Source organism: Arvicola amphibius, chromosome 1, assembly GCF_903992535.2.
Source record: "Arvicola amphibius chromosome 1, mArvAmp1.2, whole genome shotgun sequence".
Taxonomy (NCBI): Eukaryota; Metazoa; Chordata; class Mammalia; order Rodentia; family Cricetidae; genus Arvicola; species Arvicola amphibius.
This window is the reverse complement of record NC_052047.1, coordinates 27,110,299-27,128,746: the sequence shown is the minus strand read 5'-3', so window position 1 is coordinate 27,128,746 and position 18,448 is coordinate 27,110,299. Positions and strand designations below refer to the sequence as shown.

The window sequence follows — 18,448 nt, the reverse complement described above, 5'->3', positions numbered from 1 at the left end:
GGGAGCCAGGCGGGACGAAAAGCAGGCCTGCCAGCAGCTCACTCTACAGGAGACCACTTCCTAAATATAACACCAATAGCACAGACACTCAGAGCAAAAATAAATAAATGAGACCTCCTGAAACTGAGAAGCTTCTGTAAAGCAAAGGACACAGTCATTAAGACAAAAAGGCAGCCTACTGAATGAGAAAAGATCTTCACCAACCCCACACAGACAAAGGACTAATCTCCAAAATATATAAAGAACTCAAGAAATTAGACATCAAAATTCCAAATAATCCAATCTAAACAGAGAATTCTCAACAGAAGAATCTCAAATGGTTGAAAGACACTTAAGGAAATGTTCAACATCCTTAGCCATCAAGGATGCAAATCAAAATTACTCATCCTATACCTGTCAAAATGGCTAAGATCAAAAACACCAATAATAGCTTATGCTGGAGAGGATGTGTAGTAAGTGAACACTCCTTCATTACTGGTGGGAATGCAAACTTCTATGACCACTATGAAAATCAGTATGGCAGTTTCTCAGAAAATTGGGAATCAACCTACCTCAGGATCCAGCAATACCACTCTTGGGTATATAGCCAAAAGATGCTCAATCACACTATAAGGAGATTTGTTCAACTATGTTCATAGCAACATTATTTGTAATAACTTGAACCTGGAAACAACCTAGATGCCCCTCAACTGAAGAATAGATAAATAAAGAGTGTTACATTAATGCAATAGAGTACTATTCAGTGGTAAAAACCCAAAAACTCAACGTGAACCTTAGATTTTGCATGCAAAAAGTTTACCTTTTATTTTAGCTAATTTTAACTGTTAATTTCAACACCTAAAAAGAGATAATCAGCTACTATTTTTTATAAAAAAAAGAAAAAGAAAGAGCGATAGAGGAACGATTTAGTGGTTAAGATCACTAGCTGCTCTTTCAAAGGACCTAGGTTCAGTTTTCACCACCAACATGGCAGCTCACTGTAAGTCCAATTCCAGGGGATTTGATGCCCTTTCTGGCCTCTCTGAGCACCAGGCATGGGTGACGTGCAGAGTAACATGTGGGCAAAACACCAACAGAGATAAAAAAAATTAAATTGAAAGGAAAAGACGACATTGTGAAGATGCTTTAGACGTGGTTCCCTGGAAGGAGAACTGACACTCATGCTTACGTGCATCGGCTAGCGCAAGAGCTGCATTGGACTCTGTGATAGTGTGGCTCTTCCTTTCATCCCAAGATTGAGGTATCCTGAACAAGAACTAATCCATCCATTTCTTAAGGAATTTGGGAATTAAATGGCTATAACTAGGTAGCCATTTCTTTGATAAGATTTTCCTAGAAAATAGACTCTAAAATGTATCAACTTAAGAGTCTATAGAGGTGGCTCCCAGGTAAACTTCAAACGTGAACCCTAGTCCCGGTCCTCAGTACCCACATTAAAGCAATGCTGTATTGGGAAGCAGAATGCAAGGACCCAAGGATGGGGACAAGGGAGTGCGCTCCTTGCTCAGCCAGTCCTGCTTTGCTATGAGGGCCCCTATCACAGAAATTAAGAGGAGAACCATTAAGGAAGATACCCAAAATCAACCTCTAACCTCCACATGCACATTCGTAGGCATGTATACCTATACATACATGAATGCATACATACAAAATGTATTAATTTTATTTATAAAGTTAAATTTATTTTCTTCCATGGGTCTTTTTGGAAGTGATTCTGCAACACAAAAGACTTAAGGTATTTGCTGGTTTTGTTCAACAGGTGTCAGACAAAAGTAAGTCACAGAAAAATACTAAGGAGTAAAAGTTCGTATTTTCAAGAGACAATATTCTTAAGTACCTGAAAAATTTTCACTCGCCATTTAGGCTCTAATTCTTAAATAAAAATAAAAATAAGGTTTATACATTTTTATCTGATTATAAAGTCAATAGAAAATAAAGCATTCAATACATATACATTGAAGCTATTTATTAACTAGTTCTACTTGGCATCATTATCACTGTTGGAGCTGTCACTGTCATGAATGGAAATGTTTCTAATTGAAGACACCATCATATCTGCAATGCCTTTTTTGGGGTTTTCTTCCAAGTCAGTCTGTATTGCACCAACTTCTGATAGTTTCCATTCAAGTTCTACAATAGATAAAAACCCAGCATTAAACTGGATAAAAATTTTGGGGAAAATAGAGATAAATTTCTCATCTACATGAAACAGAAGTTGACCTTGATAAAATTAGCATGGAAACTGAGGATGGTGAGAGGGTTCACCAGATAAAGGAGCTTGCCACCAAGTCTGACAGACAACCCGAGATTGATCCCTCAGATGCACATGATGAAGGACTGACTTCTAATGTTATCCTCTGACCACGTGCACATATTGCATGCTGTTACACACACACACACACACACACACATACACACACACACACACACACACACACCATGCACACTATGGCATGCCAGTATACACACATACACACTAGTCACACTATGCTATGCCAGTATACATACACAACCTGCACACTATGGCATGCCAGTATATATATACACACACACCATGTAATTATAGCGTTCCAGTACACACACACACCAATCACACTGTGCCATGACAGTATACACACACATACACACAACATACACACTATGGCATGCCATTACACACACACACACACACACACACACACACACACACACACACACACAATAGACCAAATGTAAAAATTAATAGTGTGGAAGTGAAGATCATTTAAACCTGAATGATAAAGTGTTACACAATCAGAATTACATTGGGTAAAGTTATCCTTAACAGGGGAAATGGGTAAAATGTTCATCTTAAAATAACTAAAAATAAGAAGGTCAAAAGTGTATACCAAGAAGCTAATAAGTTAGATGTTGTGGTTTGTGCTGTAATCCCAGCATCTGGGAAGCTGAAGCAGAACTGTCACAAATTCCACCCAAAGAAGGGATATAAAGAAAAGATCTTGGTAAAAATAGGAAGACAAAAGTGGTGGAGATGACCAGGAAAATCAAAATTGGATCTTTGGAGCATGTGGTAGCCCACAAAGGGAATGGCACTATTAGGAGGGACAGCCTTGTTGAAAGAAGTACATCACTGTGGGGGTGGGCTCTGCCGTCTCCTTTGCTCAGGCTTCCCTCACTGTGACACTCAGTTCATTTCCTGTTGCCTGCTGATCAACATGTGGGAGTCTCAACTCTAGCACCATATCTGCCTGCACACCACTATGTCCTACTATTTTGATAATGGACTGAGTCCCTGCCACTGTGAAGCCAGACCATTAAATGTTTTTCTTTATAGAGCTGCAGTGGTCGTGGTGTCTCTTCACAGGAACAGAAACCCTAACTAAGAACAGTCAGTAGCTGAGGACTGTGTAGAAATGCTTACAAGATAAGGAAGAAGTCAAGTAACAAGGAATATATATGGGTCATAACCAAACTGACATGATACTGTCATTCCTTGGGCATCAGATGGGCATGCACAAAGTAAAATCCCTAACTAAACAAAGCTCTGGTACAGGGTGAATAACTGAGTAGTTCATAAAGATCAAAACTCAATATTTAAAAAATAATGGCCTATTGGGAAGAAACACACACCAATATACCTGAAAATAATTTAGACAGTTAATGGGAGAATATTTTTTTAAAAAATATAAATTACCAAAACACAACACTAACTTCAGTGTTCTATTAATACAAGGATTAAAAAAAATACAGTAGAGACCTCAAAAATAAATTGGGGCATGTAAAAATTACAGCAGAAACAGAAAACACCCCATCCCATGTACCAGGATAGTTATTTTCAAAAACAAAAACTAACCAGTGCTGAAAGGGTCAGAGAGAACGTGGGAGCCTTGACTGCTCTTGGGTAGAGTGTGATGTGGTATAACAGCTACAAAAAACTGTACGGCAATTCCTAAAATAACTTATGAATTACTGTATGATCTGGCAATTGCAGTTCTGGGTATTGGCAGATGGATGGAGACAGGAACTGCAGCAGGTGTCTGCACACTGGCTTTCTTGGTAGCAGCATTTATTACAGATTAAAGACAGAAGGACCCTGACTGTCCATCTGGCCTCAAAAAGAACGGAAGTTGCAAGGCGGGATGCACCCGTCTGTGCTTCTGCAGCCAGGGATGCTGAAGCAGGAAGACTACAAGTTCAGGGCCAACTGGGAAGATCCCACCTCAAAAAGAAATGTGTAGAATAAGATAAGGAAAATGACTAAGATTGTAAAAGTTCATATTTTACATACTTTGTAGTTTAAAAACAGTGGGAAATAAAGTTTCAGTAAATGGCATTAGGGCAACAGAAAAAACTTAGATTTATTCTTTGTAATACTTCATTACAATGTTATTTAAGACCTAACCAAAAATAAAAATAAACTATTAAAAGAAAATATAGGGGGCTATCTTTTTCTTTTTCATCTTAAAAATATAAATAATGGCTTTTAAAGGGAAGCATGGTAAGTATAATTTAAAAAGACTGGTAAATTTTTAAAAAAAGATTAGTAAGTTTAACTGTGTCAATACAATTTTTGCCTGACAATAAAATGAAACTAGACCCAGGTATGCAAACCTAGAGCCTTGGCTACTTGAGATGCGAAAGGAAGATTGTTTGAGTTCAAGAGTTGGAAGCCAGACTCTGTATCAAGAAAAAAGAAAGAAGCAGTGTTGGCCTGGAAGTGTAGCTCAGTGGTGGAGAGTTGGGCTCAATCACAGATAATACATGTACTCAGAGAAAGGAAATTTGAAGTGGCGAGCTGCCAAGAACCTGTGTGCGACACCATAGAAGCAGTGGGCAGAACGTCACAGACTTCTGCAATCCACTGAAAGAACACACTGAAAAATGAGCAAAGCAAAGGGAAGACACCAAATGACCAACATCTACGAAAGAATGCTAACCCAGTAGTATTCCAGATTTAAAGAGTGACAGGATATCTGTAGTGATATCATAGCTGAGGGTAGAGCACTGTCTAGTGTGCATAGGCCCTGCCGTGGGTTCAATTCCCAGTATTGCCAAACCCCAAAAGATAACATTGTCTATCTGTCAGCTTGACAAAACCACAACAGCAAAACAATTCTAAGACCTGATAGGGATGTGGGTAATGAGAACTCTCTTACAGGGCTGATAAAAGGAGAAATCAACAGCATCATTGGTAGAGCCTTAGTTTCTTTTCCTGTTGCTATGATAAAAACACTCTGGCAAAAGAAACTTAAGGGAGAAAGGGTCTATTAGCTCACAGTTCCAAGTTATAGTCCATTATGTCTGCAATCAGGGGAGAGCAGTGAATACATGCATACATGCTCAGCGGGCTTTCTCCACTCCTACTGCAGCACCCTCTGTCTAGGGAGTGGTACCACCCACGGCAGATGGGGCTCCCCACCTTACTTAACATGATAAAGGTAATTCCCCATTAGCCAGCCCAAAGTCCACCTCTTGGGTGATTCTAAGTTTTATCAAGTTGACAACGCCATCACAGGTACCTTCCTAGTGCAGTTAAAAAGTGGAAAAGACAAAGAGATTTTTCACAAATGGCACAAAGATGACAGAAAAATTGTCATTAGAAGATGGCAATCAGCTCACTTTCTCTCAGAAAGGAAGTGACAAGCACATAAATTAAGGAGTATTTAATGAGAGAATGATAATATTTAAAGTTATTAAATCAGATATAAAAGAAAGAAGTTTGGAAAATTATTGTTAAGCTTAAAAAACAAGGTTGAGGATGTTATACTGAGATTTACTGAATAGTTTCAATTTTAAATACGACCATTCCTTAATTTCTCTGTGTGTGCACGCACCAAAATACATATACGTATGCTCACATACACATTCTGGCTAAAGTACAAGTAAATGACCCAGTCCCTCAAAACATAAATACAGAATAGCCATATGACCTAGCAATATAATTCTGGGTTTATTTCCAAAAATGTTGAAGAGATGACTTGTATATCCATGTTTTCACAGCATCATTCATGACAATCAAAAGGCAAAAGCTGTGTCCGTGTCGACTGAAGAAGGAAGTACACCTGCAGTGGGGCCTGTTAGACACTGGGGCACTGTTCAGACTTCAGAAAGGAAACCGAAGGATAAATTTTGATAATGTAATGCTGAGTGATATCAGGAACAAAAGAAAAAAGAGAAATGTATTATCCTACTTCATGATGTGTCTAAAATCATCAATTTCGTAAAGACAGAAAGCATAGTGGTGGCTTCCAGAGGTGGGAGAGAGGGTAATGGAAGGTTGCTGTCTAATGGGTCCAGAGTTTCACCATACGAGATGGTAAGAGCTGTGGATAAGGATGCAGGTTACAGCAACACAGCAATGTGAATATCAGTGTCACTGAACGGCATAATCTAACGCGATGATGCTAAAGAATTTCAGCTTCACAAAACAGAAAGACGCTTAATCAGCCCAGGAACTCATGGTAGGATAAATGGAAACGAGGAGAACCTTAGGAACAGGGTTTGGACTGGAAGGATAAAGGTGAGGAATTTAGGTAAAGGTAGAGACTATAGGAAGAAAGTGTGAGCACAAAGCTCACTGAGGTCTCCAGTGACTAAGCACAGCCCGACTAAGGCAGGCACTACCCACAATTAAGAAACAGAGGTGAGAAGGTGGACTGGATTCTAAACGAGATGATTTGCATTTTAAAAGTTATTTTAGACAGACACATTAAGAATTTTAGGCAAAAAGTATTATGATATTCTAAACATGCCAACAGGAAACCTGATCTGGAGGTATTTTAAAAGGGAACTGAATGGGGGCTGGAGACAGATCCCAGCCCCACGTGGCAGATCATGAATGCCTGTAACTCCAGTTCCAGGGAATGCAACACCTGTTTCTAGCTTCCATGTGCACCAGACATGCACACTGGCACAGGGACACACACGCGCGTGTGTGCGCACACACATACACACACACACACAGGTAAACACATACATGCTAAAATAATTTTTAAAAACTTAAAAAGAGAAGAAAATAAAGGTAGAAATTTTGTTTCAAAGAAATAAGCTTTCATACTTGTTCCTCTGGAGAGCTTTTTAGTTGTTACTTTATAAACATTAAAAAATAACATTACCTTCTAGCTTGAGATTTATCCCTCCACATTCTATAATTCCAATGAATTTGCCTTCTATCTGACCATTTTTATAAACAAAAATTGTTGGCAAACAGTTGTCATGGTAGTGTTCAATGCAGCTATTCACGATGGCTTTAAGGAATTTAGTTTCTGGGAACTTTCTTGCTAGGAGGCTAAGATGCTGGTTAACCAACAAGCACATGGGGACGCTGAAAAAGAGAGTGTATAAAAGAATGTATTCAGAGTATTTCAAATGCAGATTGCTCCCCTTAGTCTAGTAAAGTAAGGGAATATCTATGGCAAAAATAGAAATTTACCTCTTATATAAATGCATATTTGTACGCTAGGAAGGATGCTGGTACCCTGGGAAATGGCATCCTAATTTAAGTGAATTACATTCTACTTAGCATTTCTTTAATCACTTAGCACCCTGGGTGGAAGAAATGGGAACACAAACAAACAACAGGCATGTGTAGGGAATCTGGAGCAGTCCTGAGCTGAAGGAAGAGATCCAGCTCTTTCACTCCAATTGCACAGGGGCTCACATCCAGAGTGTGTTATCTCAGACTCCTTTGGCTTTCTAAGAAACTTCACCCACAGTCTTCCACATCCTGGATGCTGGTGTCCAGAATTATTTTTCATCTAAGATTTAAAGCTTAATTGAAATCAGAATCCCAAACTTCCCATTCTTCCTGCTCCATTCATCGCAGAAGTCCCGCCCCACACACTCTTCCATCCATCCCTTCCTCCTAGTCTCCCACTCTGAGCTGAGCATGTGAGCTCAGGGCTGACTTCCTGCCACCCTACGCCCACACAACTCCACTTTCTTCCACACTCCTTGGTTTTATTCCGTTTCTCTCTCCTATGTTCTCACTTTCCCTTCTCCAAGGAATTTCTCCACTTCACATAAACATATAAAAGCTCAAAATCTTGTTTTTTTTTTAAAGAAAACCTCATAACTTCAGATCCCTTTCTAATAACCATTTTCTTTCCTTGTAGTCATAACCAAGATGAAAAGGTGTGTGTGTGTGTGTGTGTGTGTGTGTGTGTGTGTGTGTATGTGTGTGTGTGCGTAAAACTAACAACAAAATCTGCCCTTCTGCATTTCTGTCGCCTCTGTTCTTGGGATGCTCTCTTTTGGTTTCTGTAATGCCATGTTCTGTTAACTTCCTTTTGACCTCTCTGACTTCCCTCTTCTGTCTCCACGTTAAATTTAAATGTTTCTCCAAGCAGTTAGTAGATGTCATTTCTCTTCTTTATCCAACTCCATGCTCAAAAGGGGGGAAAACAAACTGATATTTTTTTGATATTTCTTAAATTGGCTTAGACCAAAATATAATGCCTATTCAGTATCAAGTTATATCAACTCTATCTCCTTTTTAAATTGCTATCTCCTCTCATTGGCCATCACGTCACTGGCTCCTTATCTGAGCTACATTAAGTTACCATAAGATATGTTACTCATATCTATCTTTGGCCCTACTTACAAAGAGAACACAACATGGAAGTGTCATCATAGAACACTCATGGAAGGGTCATCATAGAACACTCATGAAACCGTCATCATATAACCTTCATGGGACTGTCATCATATAACCTTCATGAAACCGTCATCATATAGCCCTCATGGAACTGTCATCATAGAACCCTCAGGAAGTGTTGTGATATACCCCTCTTGGAAGGGTCATCATAAAACACTCATGGAAATAAATCAGATTGCCCACATTGCCCAAGCTCAGGAAACTCCAGTGGCTCCTCCTCACTGGCATAGAATTTGAACTCCTTCATGTCCTTTCAGAGGTCTTCATAATGTGGACACTGCTTTCCTGTCCAGCATAGTAGTCTGTCTGATACTACATCACACTGTATGACTGAGGCAGATCTAATACTCCAAACTCTGGAAGTATTGTGATACTTTGGACTTCTGAACTTTTGTTTATATTGCACAGTTCATCTAAAATACCTCACTCAAGTCTGTCTACTTTCCCAACCTAAGAAACTTTTTTTCTTTTCCGATGCCAACACCAGGATGAGAACTTGCTGTGTAGTTGTTTCCTCAGGGTTGAAACATTTCCCCCTGGAGGGAGGGAAACTGGAGAACCACAAGACTCAGGAAGCTAAGGAAATTTGGAGGGGGGGGCAGGAAACCATCAAGATTTACAGATTTAGAAAGCCCACAGTTGCAAGACTCCTAAGCATACAAGATCCTGGGAATGGAGCTCTGCTGGTGCTTGTCTAACACGCATGAAGTCCTGGGCTGGGTCCCCACTCATTTCAGAATGTTGGGAGTGGGAGAAGGCTCAGTAGTTAAAGGCCATCCTTGGCTGAGTTTGAGGTCAGCTTAGTGGGGTGTTGGGGGGGATATATAGGAGGCTTAGTTACCAAACACTCACCTCTTTTCTAACAAATGTGGTATTCTTCAGATTGGAAATGAAAATATTTTAGTATACTTAATTTAATCCCTAAAGTTAAAAATTCTATAATGTATTCATGTGTAATATGTGTTCCTTTCTCTTTAATACTCCTCATCGTAGGCATCACAGACCCTAAAGCTAGGAGCGTTTTTAAAGCATCATGGCACCAATAGTCTGAAATACTGCGGTAATAGTTACCTTGATCTGTACAGATGAATTACAACCCACAAATCCTTTTCTGCATTTGTAACTTCATTCACATACTGATTCCCAGAAATTTCTCTCAATTCCCCAAATTTTTGTTTCTTCTTAAGTGCTTTCCATTCCTGTAATCGTTTTTCTCTAGTTGAAACAAAAATGTTAGATGAGTATCATTTCTCTTATTATGTATTTATTTATTATTTATCTCTCTTGTCTCTCAGTCTGTCAGTCAGTCAGTCTGTCTGTCTGTCTGTCTGTCTGTATCTCTCTCTCTTTGTGTATGTGTGTGTGTGTGTGTGTGTCTTTCTGTCTGTCTGTCTGTCTATGAGTTTATTTGTTCCAGGTGCTTGCATGCACCTAAGGAGACAAAAAGGCTTTGGATTCCCTGACAGTGGAGTTACAGGCAGTTGTGAGCCATCTGATGGGGGTTCTGGGGACTGAACACTTTAGCATATGCATATATGCATTTGTGTGCCTGTGTGCATATGAACATGGGTACATGTGCATACCTGTGCATGCTATTGCACATGCGTAAAGAACAGAGAACATCTTGCAGGAGTTGATTCTTTCCTTCCAGCAGGTGGGTTCCAGGGGACAAATTCAGGTCATGGGGCTTGGCAGAAGGCACCTCTGCCCACTAAGTCATCTCAGTGCTCCTCATTTCCTGCATTCTTGATGTTCTGGCATCTAGAACTTTGCTAATCCTTTAAGGAATACTCATTTCAGAACTGGCTGGTTCTGAGAAGGAACAAACACTTGCCAAACAGCACATTCTTCAAATGCAAGCCAGCCAACTCCGAAAGCAAATCCTTGGTCATTTTTTTTTTTTATGTTCTCTTAGTTTTTGAGGCAGGATTGGCTATGTCCCTGAGACTGATTTCACACTCCTGGGCTCAGACTGTCCTCCCAACTCAGCTCCCAAGTGTCTGGGACTTTGGGCATACACCACCATGCCTGGTTTCAATCATCTTTTTTTCTGTGGTTGTTTTTTTTTTTCTTACAAGGCTCCCTGCCCTAGTCATCCCAGAACCTGGTACCAGATAACTAACAACAGACCTAACCCAGAGCCCACCAAAATGATTCAAACTAGCCAATCATAAGCCTCTTTACCCCGCCTTGCATGTTCTTTCCCACAGAAACCACAACGAAGGCTGTGTCAGAGATTTTTCCCTTGCTGCTTTTGATCCTGACCTATTCAGGTGTTTCCTTTTGTGGGACCATGTGCCAGAGAATGCCCCCCTTTTCCCCCGAGAATGGTAACTGTTCAGTGGCACCCACCTCCTGATCATATTTGTAGCAAAGTCAACAAAAACTCCTGCACACACTTTGGAACACATTGGCCTGGTTTCATATGTGAAGCATGCCAGATGAAGACTCACTTTACGTAACAATGGAGTCAAACACAATGAAATCCAAAGAGAATAATGCAGAGTGAGGTCTACCACTAGGCACCTTCTTAGTGGCACAACTATCAGCTTCTCTCTTCCCACTCATTTTCCCTCTCTAGTTCACTGGAAAGGTTAACACGGGTTAATCCTGCCACCAGGAAGACACTGTTGAGTGGCCTGCAGCTTTCTCTTAGCAATCAAATCAACTGTGACTTGTGTACATAGACAGAAAACCCTCCAGCTATTTTAAGCAGAAAGGAACTTAATCTGGGAAATTAAGTGCTTTGCAGACTTTCTGAAAAGGCGGAAAGAGCAGGCTCTAGGCTGAGCAACCAGGAATGACTCCCAGGACAACACAGCAAAACTGGTCTGCCAAGGCATCTTTGCCGCAATCCAGAAACTGGGGAATCTGGATTCCAGTTGTTGGCCCACATATTACATTACTCTGAGACTCAGAGAGGCACAATAACAACCGCTGGCACTAGGAAGCAGTCTCCCTAGCAACAATCTGAGGATGAGAAATTGCTGCCAGAACAAAGGTTCCAGAATTATGACGCAAATTCTAGGTTCAGACCACTTAAGTGAATGCTGTAGGCTTTTTTTTTCCCCACTGCTTTCTCCATTAATTTAGCTTTGAACTCAAATATCCTGTGAGTGTGTTAGCAGAACCTGAAACACATTTGCTATCCTTGTTGCAATGGAGTTTGGGAAAAAAAGTAGCTTTAGCTCCTAGCTTCTGTGCTACAGTAACATGCATCCAGAGAAAGGAACGCATGTCAAGGAAGACAGTCTAGTGTATCTGCCACAAAAATAGACTGCAGATACATTCACGGTGACATTTAGACTTTCTTCTCCCTTTTAGCTACAGGAGTCTCTGGATTCGATTCACTGGCTATTTCATAGCTGGTTACCTACCAGATGGCATTTTTGTCTCTAATTTCATGAATAAGATATTTTTCATTTCTTTATATTAACTCGAGGCTTTGCTAGAACCTAATTATCATTATAGATTCCTCTTCAGTGGCTTGCAGGAAAATCACACTTTCCAGCTTCTGTGTGAGAGTGGATGGTAACAGAGAGACGTGAGAGTGGTGTATCCATCTTGGCTCTCAGTCCTAAAGTGTCCTGTGGCGTCTTCCACACAGATCCCTGACTCACATGGGAGGAGGTTCAGGATCCTAAGGTGATCTGGTCCTAGAGTGCCCAGGTCACAGTCACTGCCTGAGAAAGGGCTGCTCGGGGGACTAGCGGGGATGGATCAAAATGTTAAGGGTCCATTACCATGATACAATTCAAAACACTTTCAAATTTTATTTTTAACTTATTTATGTGTATGGGTCTTCTGCCTGCATGGATATCCGTGTACCACTTGCATTCCTGGTACTCAGGGAAGATCATGGAAGACAAAAGAAGGGATTAGATCCCCTGAAACTGGAGAGGGTTGTGGGCCTCCATGTGCATGCTGGGAAACCAGATCCTCTGGAAGATCAGTCAGTGTTCTTAAACACTGAGCCACCTCTCCAGCCCCAATGAACTTTTTGATTGACACAAATAAATCCTGTATCTATTTGCAGTTACCTCCTACTTGTTCATTCCAAGATCTGGCATCTAGCAATCTGTTCTACTTATCAGCCTTTTCTGACTTATTTCTCTGATGGCATTTTCAAAGTTCATATATTTGGTATTCATAGTAGCTACAATGCCCAAGGCAACTTATGGAAGGAAGAGTTTAGATAATCTCCAAATGGCTTATGGTTCCAGAGAGACAAGAGTCCATCATGGTGCATAAGTGTGGTGGCACATAGGCATGGCAGCCAGAGCAAGAAGTTGTGAGACCACACCCTCAACTGCAAGCATAAAGGCAGAGAGAGCAAACTAGAAGCAGGGCAAGGCCATAAACTCTCAAAGCCACCCCACAGTGAGTGATGTAGTGCTCCCCACAGTGAGTGATGTAGTGCTCCCCACGTTGAGTGATGTATTCCTTCCCATGCTGAGTGATGTAGTCCTCCCCACAGTGAGTGATGTATTCCTTCCCATGCTGAGTGATGTAGTCCTCCCCACAGTGAGTGATGTAGTCCTCCCCATGGTGAGTGATGTATTCCTTCCCATGCTGAGTGATGTAGTCCTCCCCACAGTGAATGATGTAATCTTCCCCACGGTGATGTAGTCCTCCCCATGGTGAGTGATGTAATCTTCCCCACGGTGATGTAGTCCTTCCCATGGTGAGTGATGTAGTCCTCCCCACGGTGAGTGATGTAATCTTCCCCATGGTGATGTAGTCTTTCCCATGGTGATGTAGTCCTCCCCACGGTGTTGTAGTCCTTCCCATGGTGAGTGATGTAGTCCTCCCCATGGTGAGTGATGTAGTCCTCCCACTAAGGCTGCACTAATTCTCCAAACATTATTGCCAAATGGAGACCAAATGTTCAAATATTCAAGCCCATGAGGAAAAAAAAAATCTTACACCTTTTATATTACAAGTGCAACACTCCAAGAGAATTGAAAAGAAACTGGACTAAAATGAAGACCATACCAGAGGGTTTCACAAATCCAAGCAAACAAAAGAACGAATCAGAAAATCGAACAGTAGGACTATTGCTACTATTAACCCAGAAGCATAGATTTAAAAAAAAGAAAAAAAGAAACAAAGAAAGTGAACAAGGACTAAAGGGCCTACAGGCTACTGTCCAGCAGCTCAACATAATATTTTGGGAGCCCAAAAGCAGAAGATACAAGGAAAGAGAACATTTTCAGAATTAATGGCCAATGTAATTAAAGACACAAGTCTAAAAACCAATATATCAGATACACTTCAAATAGGACAAACCCAAAGATACCCACATAGCAACACAGCAGAGTCAAATTGTCAAAAGACAAAGGCAGAATCTTGAAAGAGCAAGAGAAAATCAAGTTATGGTATAAAACATGTTCTTACTGAGATTTAACAAGACAGTTTCTCAAGTAGCAATCCCACAGTAACACAATACTGTACCTATATATTTCAATAGCTTTTATGTCTTCTTCATCAAATTCATCCTCAGCTTCTTTCAACTGTGCAAGGTTCATCTTCTCATATGGTTTAACTAAAACAAAAATTCAGTTCATCTAATGGTCTGAACATTATTTCTACTTTATAATCAACTTCTACAAAACAAAACAAACAAATGAAAAATTGATAACCCTAACAGCTTAGGTAATAGAAATCAACAATATCTTTAACAAACTTGTAGCAACCAGCTAAAACATGGTCACATGTTACAAAAATTGTAATATTAGCATTTTTGATCTCCTCAAAGTTCATAGAACTGACAGGATACTTGCAAGCAAAAATGGGAAAATTAAATAGAACCCATAAATTTAGGTTTCCTCCAAGTACATGGAAATATTAATGAATAAGATCCTTTATTGAATGAACAAAAGAGAAGGTAATTTCAAAGTAGAGGCACATGATAGAAGAAATCTCACTGTGCACTTTTATTAACTGGCATGTGCTTTTCAACACACAAATCAGACATTTTAGGTAGCACTCTCCTAATTTTGAGAGGACAGGCAGAGTTTATATTAAACTATATCTAGTTCCCTCTTTCATGTCACGGAGTGCATTTTTCCTGCCTTCACTGCATTACCCCTGCATGCAGCCCACCAAATGCACACTACCCATGGCTTCCTTCTGCAAGCGCAGCACCATCTCCTCAATTTCATCCTTTGGTTCTTCTTTTGGAGGGAGAATGCCAAAGTTTCTTAATATTTCATTCCATTCTGTATCTTCATTTGGATCCTACACACACAAAAGACAATCTATTAGCACAGTTTTACACTGTACAATGTGCTGATAAAACTGAGGGGGTGACACATCCAAATACAAACCTGTCCAGGGACTTCACAGCTAAGGTTTGGAGAACAAACCTACTTCTCCCACCAAGAGTGGGTCAGCATATTTTGATTAACAGGGACACATCTATCCTCAGAATTACAGAGAAGTTTATAGGAAGATCAACTTAGGGGATGATCAGAAGGCTTATCGGGTAAAAACAAGCCACATAAAGATGAATCACGGAGAATCTGGATTATGTATATTATTGTGTTTTCTTTGAATTTTTTGACTGTGAAGGAGCTAAGTACAGAGAGACATTTCATTGTATGGGCTGCTAAGCTAAACCAGCATGTATATTATAAAGGTATTGACTTCAGAATTTGTGTCTAAGGATAGTATTGCTTTGGAAAAGAGGTTTTTCTTTTGTTCCCACAGAGGATGAGAACCTGTGGATTCATTCCAGGCTAATGTGGTTTGATGCACCAAGACCCCCTGAAAGGTTGCCATGAACACCCCCAAAACATAACTTTGCCCAATAAACAGCAGAAAGAAGTTTGGACAGAACTACGCTCATGTTCCCAAATATTGTCTATAAATGTTTGTTTACATTTAAAGGGAGAGATGCTATAGAGATTTGCATTGGTATAGATCTTATTTATTGATACAAATTTAAGGTCAATTTTGTTATATGTATATTTTTGCTCTTGATTAAGGTATTGTGTGCAGCTCATTTTAAAATGTAATGTATAATTAAGAAATATAGGTTAATAGATAATCATCTATAATAGTCAAGCTTGTAGTCATGTTAGTTAGATTTCCTAGATGTATAGAGATATATTTCAGATAGATAGGTATTCTTTAAATCTTTCAGAGACCATCAGAATATGCCATTTTAAAAGTGTAAGAACTTAAGACTTAAAAACAAAAACCTTAAGACTTTTCATGACAGTGAGACACATCTGCTCCAGGCAGCACCAAGCTACTTCAAGAGGATGAGGGGCATCAAAGAGGCTCCTTATTGAGTTGGTTGACCATTTGGCAAGAAACTGCTCTTGCCTAGACTGCTTGACAAACTGCCAATGAACTGGACATGCAGGACCTGCAGAGAAATGACTGCTAAGCTTGCCTAAAGGTGAGATGAATCTTCGTGGTTCCTGCTTCATGAAAGAGTCTGTATGACATTTTGCAGGACACAGAAAAATGTGACAGACAAACTGCCAATATAGGTGGAACTGTCTTTGAAATTTCCTGCTTCATAGAAAAGTCTGCTGCATACTATGGGCCTGTAGGCTGAAGATGGATGCTCCAAGGGTACAAAAGAACTTTGGGTGACTGTCCAGACAGTGAGATTTCTCTGTCAATTTTAGAATTTTGAAAGTTGCTTACAATGCACTTCTTGTTTACTTAGGTAATATAATATCCTTCTGGAGTTTTTGATGGAGTTGAAGAAGAGATATAGTTTTCCTTAGTTATGATAAAACATAAGGTAAATATAAATATTGTAACTGTAATTTTTGCTTGATACCTGTTTTGTTATATGTAATTTTACTACGTTAAAGTCAAAGCCTTCCTTTTTGTTTAAACAGAAAAGGGCAAATGGTGTGGGAGGTCCTTCTGTCTGTGTGTTGCTTTGATTGATTAATGAATAAAGAACTACTTTGAGTCTATGGCAAGGGCAGAACAGAACTAGGTGGGAAAAGTTAGGCTGTATGCTGGGAGAAAGAAGGATGGAGTCAGGCAGAAGTCATGTAGCCCTGCTGAAGACAGACACTGGAACTTTAGCTGGTAAGCCACAGCCATGTGGCGATACACAGATTAATAGAAATGGGTTAAATTAATATGTAAGAGTTAGCCAATGATAAGTGTAGTAGGTGGAACAGGCCACGTCCTGACGCCCAGTTAGCTTAACCCCCAAAATAACCACACAGAAATTGTATTAATTAAATCACTGCCTGGCCCATTATTTCTAGCCTCTTCTTGGCTAACTCTCACATCTTGATTTAACCCATTTCTAATAATCTGTATTTCACCATGAGGTCCTGGCTTACCAGGAAAGATTTAGCATGCCTGATCTGTTGGCTGGCTCCATGGCAGCTCTCTGTCTGCCCTTCTTCCCAGCATCCAGTTCTGTCTATTCCGCCTAATTGCTACCTAATTGCTGCCCTATCAAAAGGCCAAGGCAGTTTCTTTATTCAACCAATGAAAGCAAGACAAATACAGAAGGACCTCCTATACCAGAGAACCTAGAGCTAATGGGCCAAGCAGTGATTTAAATAAACAGTTTCTGTGTGGTTGTTTTGGGAGTAAGTGGCCAGGAACCAACAAGCAGCTTCTCCCTCCAACATAAAGGCACTGTCACACAAGCCTGGTGACCTGAGTCAGGATCCAGACCTTGCATAAAGGTAGAAAGAGAGAACTGACCACACAGGGTTTCCCTCTGACCTCCACTGTGGTAATGTGCCTACCCACATCGTGCACACAGTGAACCCATGTTGTTTAATGCCCAAATGTGTGTTGTCTGTGTTCCAGACTATCAGGTGAACTGATTTCTACTTTGAGGTGTATAGATTCAAGAACTGTAAGATTTTGTCTACGGTTCTCCACGATGCATCAGGTATGCATCTCACTAGTCTTGCATGGGCTCACTGGGAGTTCTGCAGTTGTGGAACAGTATCTTTTAACAATTCTAGAAATTTGTAGCAGGTCATTCTTTGGACCACCAGCTCCCAAATAATGATATGGAGACTTCTTATTAAGTATGAACATTTGACCGAAGCTTAGGCTTATTCCTAACTAGCTCTTATACCTTAAATTAATCCATTCATATTAATCTTTTTCTGCCAAGTGGCTCATTACTTTTCCTCAGCACTTTACGTCCAATTTCCTTTGAGTCTTACCTGCAAATCCCTGCCTCTCAGGTTTTTCTTAGAATTCTTATCTCTGCCCGGAAGTCCTGCCTATCCTCTCCTGCCTAGCTTTTGGCTGTTCAGCTCTTTATTAAACCAATCAAAAGGTACCTTAGGCAGATGAGGTAAAACAGATACATCTTCACAGTGTACAAAAAGATTATCCCACAACAGAAAATTTCTCTCCAAATATTCCTCCACTCCTTAAAATTTTTTATTCCTATTTTACTGACATTAAAAATTAAAAAAAACCTCATTTATGGATACTTTTAGTTTTCACAAGTTTTACTTGACTTTTTATGAATTTTGTTAATTTATTAAAAATGTTTTAATTCAATGTCAAAAGCACTGATGCTTTTCTGACATGTTAGAAATTATTTATTAAATACCAGCTTAAAATTTCAGAAAATGGGGCTGAAGAGATAACTTAGCATTTAAATGTACTTGTTGCTCCTGCAGAGGACCTCGGTTAGGGTCCCATCACCAACATGTTGGCTCACAACCATCCCTAACTCCAGTTGCCAGGGATCCAGTGTTCTATTCTGACCACCAGGGGCACTGGCATGCACACGGTGCACATACATACATGTTTGCTGTCCTAATTAGGTTTTTATTGATACGATAAACATGA

The 18,448-nt window shown here is 40.0% G+C and overlaps 1 protein-coding gene across 1 annotated transcript; it reads right to left on the bottom strand.

Moving 5' to 3' along the window:
• Nucleotides 1-1,978: 1,978 nt before the first annotated feature.
• On the bottom strand, nucleotides 1,979-14,178 carry Pdcl2 (phosducin like 2). Its single transcript, XM_038315392.1, has 4 exons — nucleotides 14,090-14,178; nucleotides 9,707-9,850; nucleotides 7,095-7,303; nucleotides 1,979-2,130 (listed from the first exon to the last, which is right to left on the bottom strand). The coding sequence occupies exons 1-4, from the start codon at nucleotides 14,161-14,163 to the stop codon at nucleotides 1,979-1,981; spliced, it is 579 nt and encodes a 192-aa protein (XP_038171320.1). The 5' UTR covers nucleotides 14,164-14,178.
• Nucleotides 14,179-18,448: the final 4,270 nt, after the last annotated feature.

Excerpts from the sequence above, each read along its gene's own strand:
- Pdcl2 (XM_038315392.1), bottom strand. The coding sequence starts at position 14,163 with ATGAACCTTGCACAGTTGAAAGAAGCTGAGGATGAATTTGATGAAGAA. Across the intron at positions 7,304-9,706 it reads ATTCATCTGTACAGATCAAG|CGTCCCCATGTGCTTGTTGG; the intron begins GTAACTATTACC and ends TCTCTTTTTCAG. Across the intron at positions 2,131-7,094 it reads GATAAATCTCAAGCTAGAAG|AACTTGAATGGAAACTATCA; the intron begins GTAATGTTATTT and ends TATCTATTGTAG.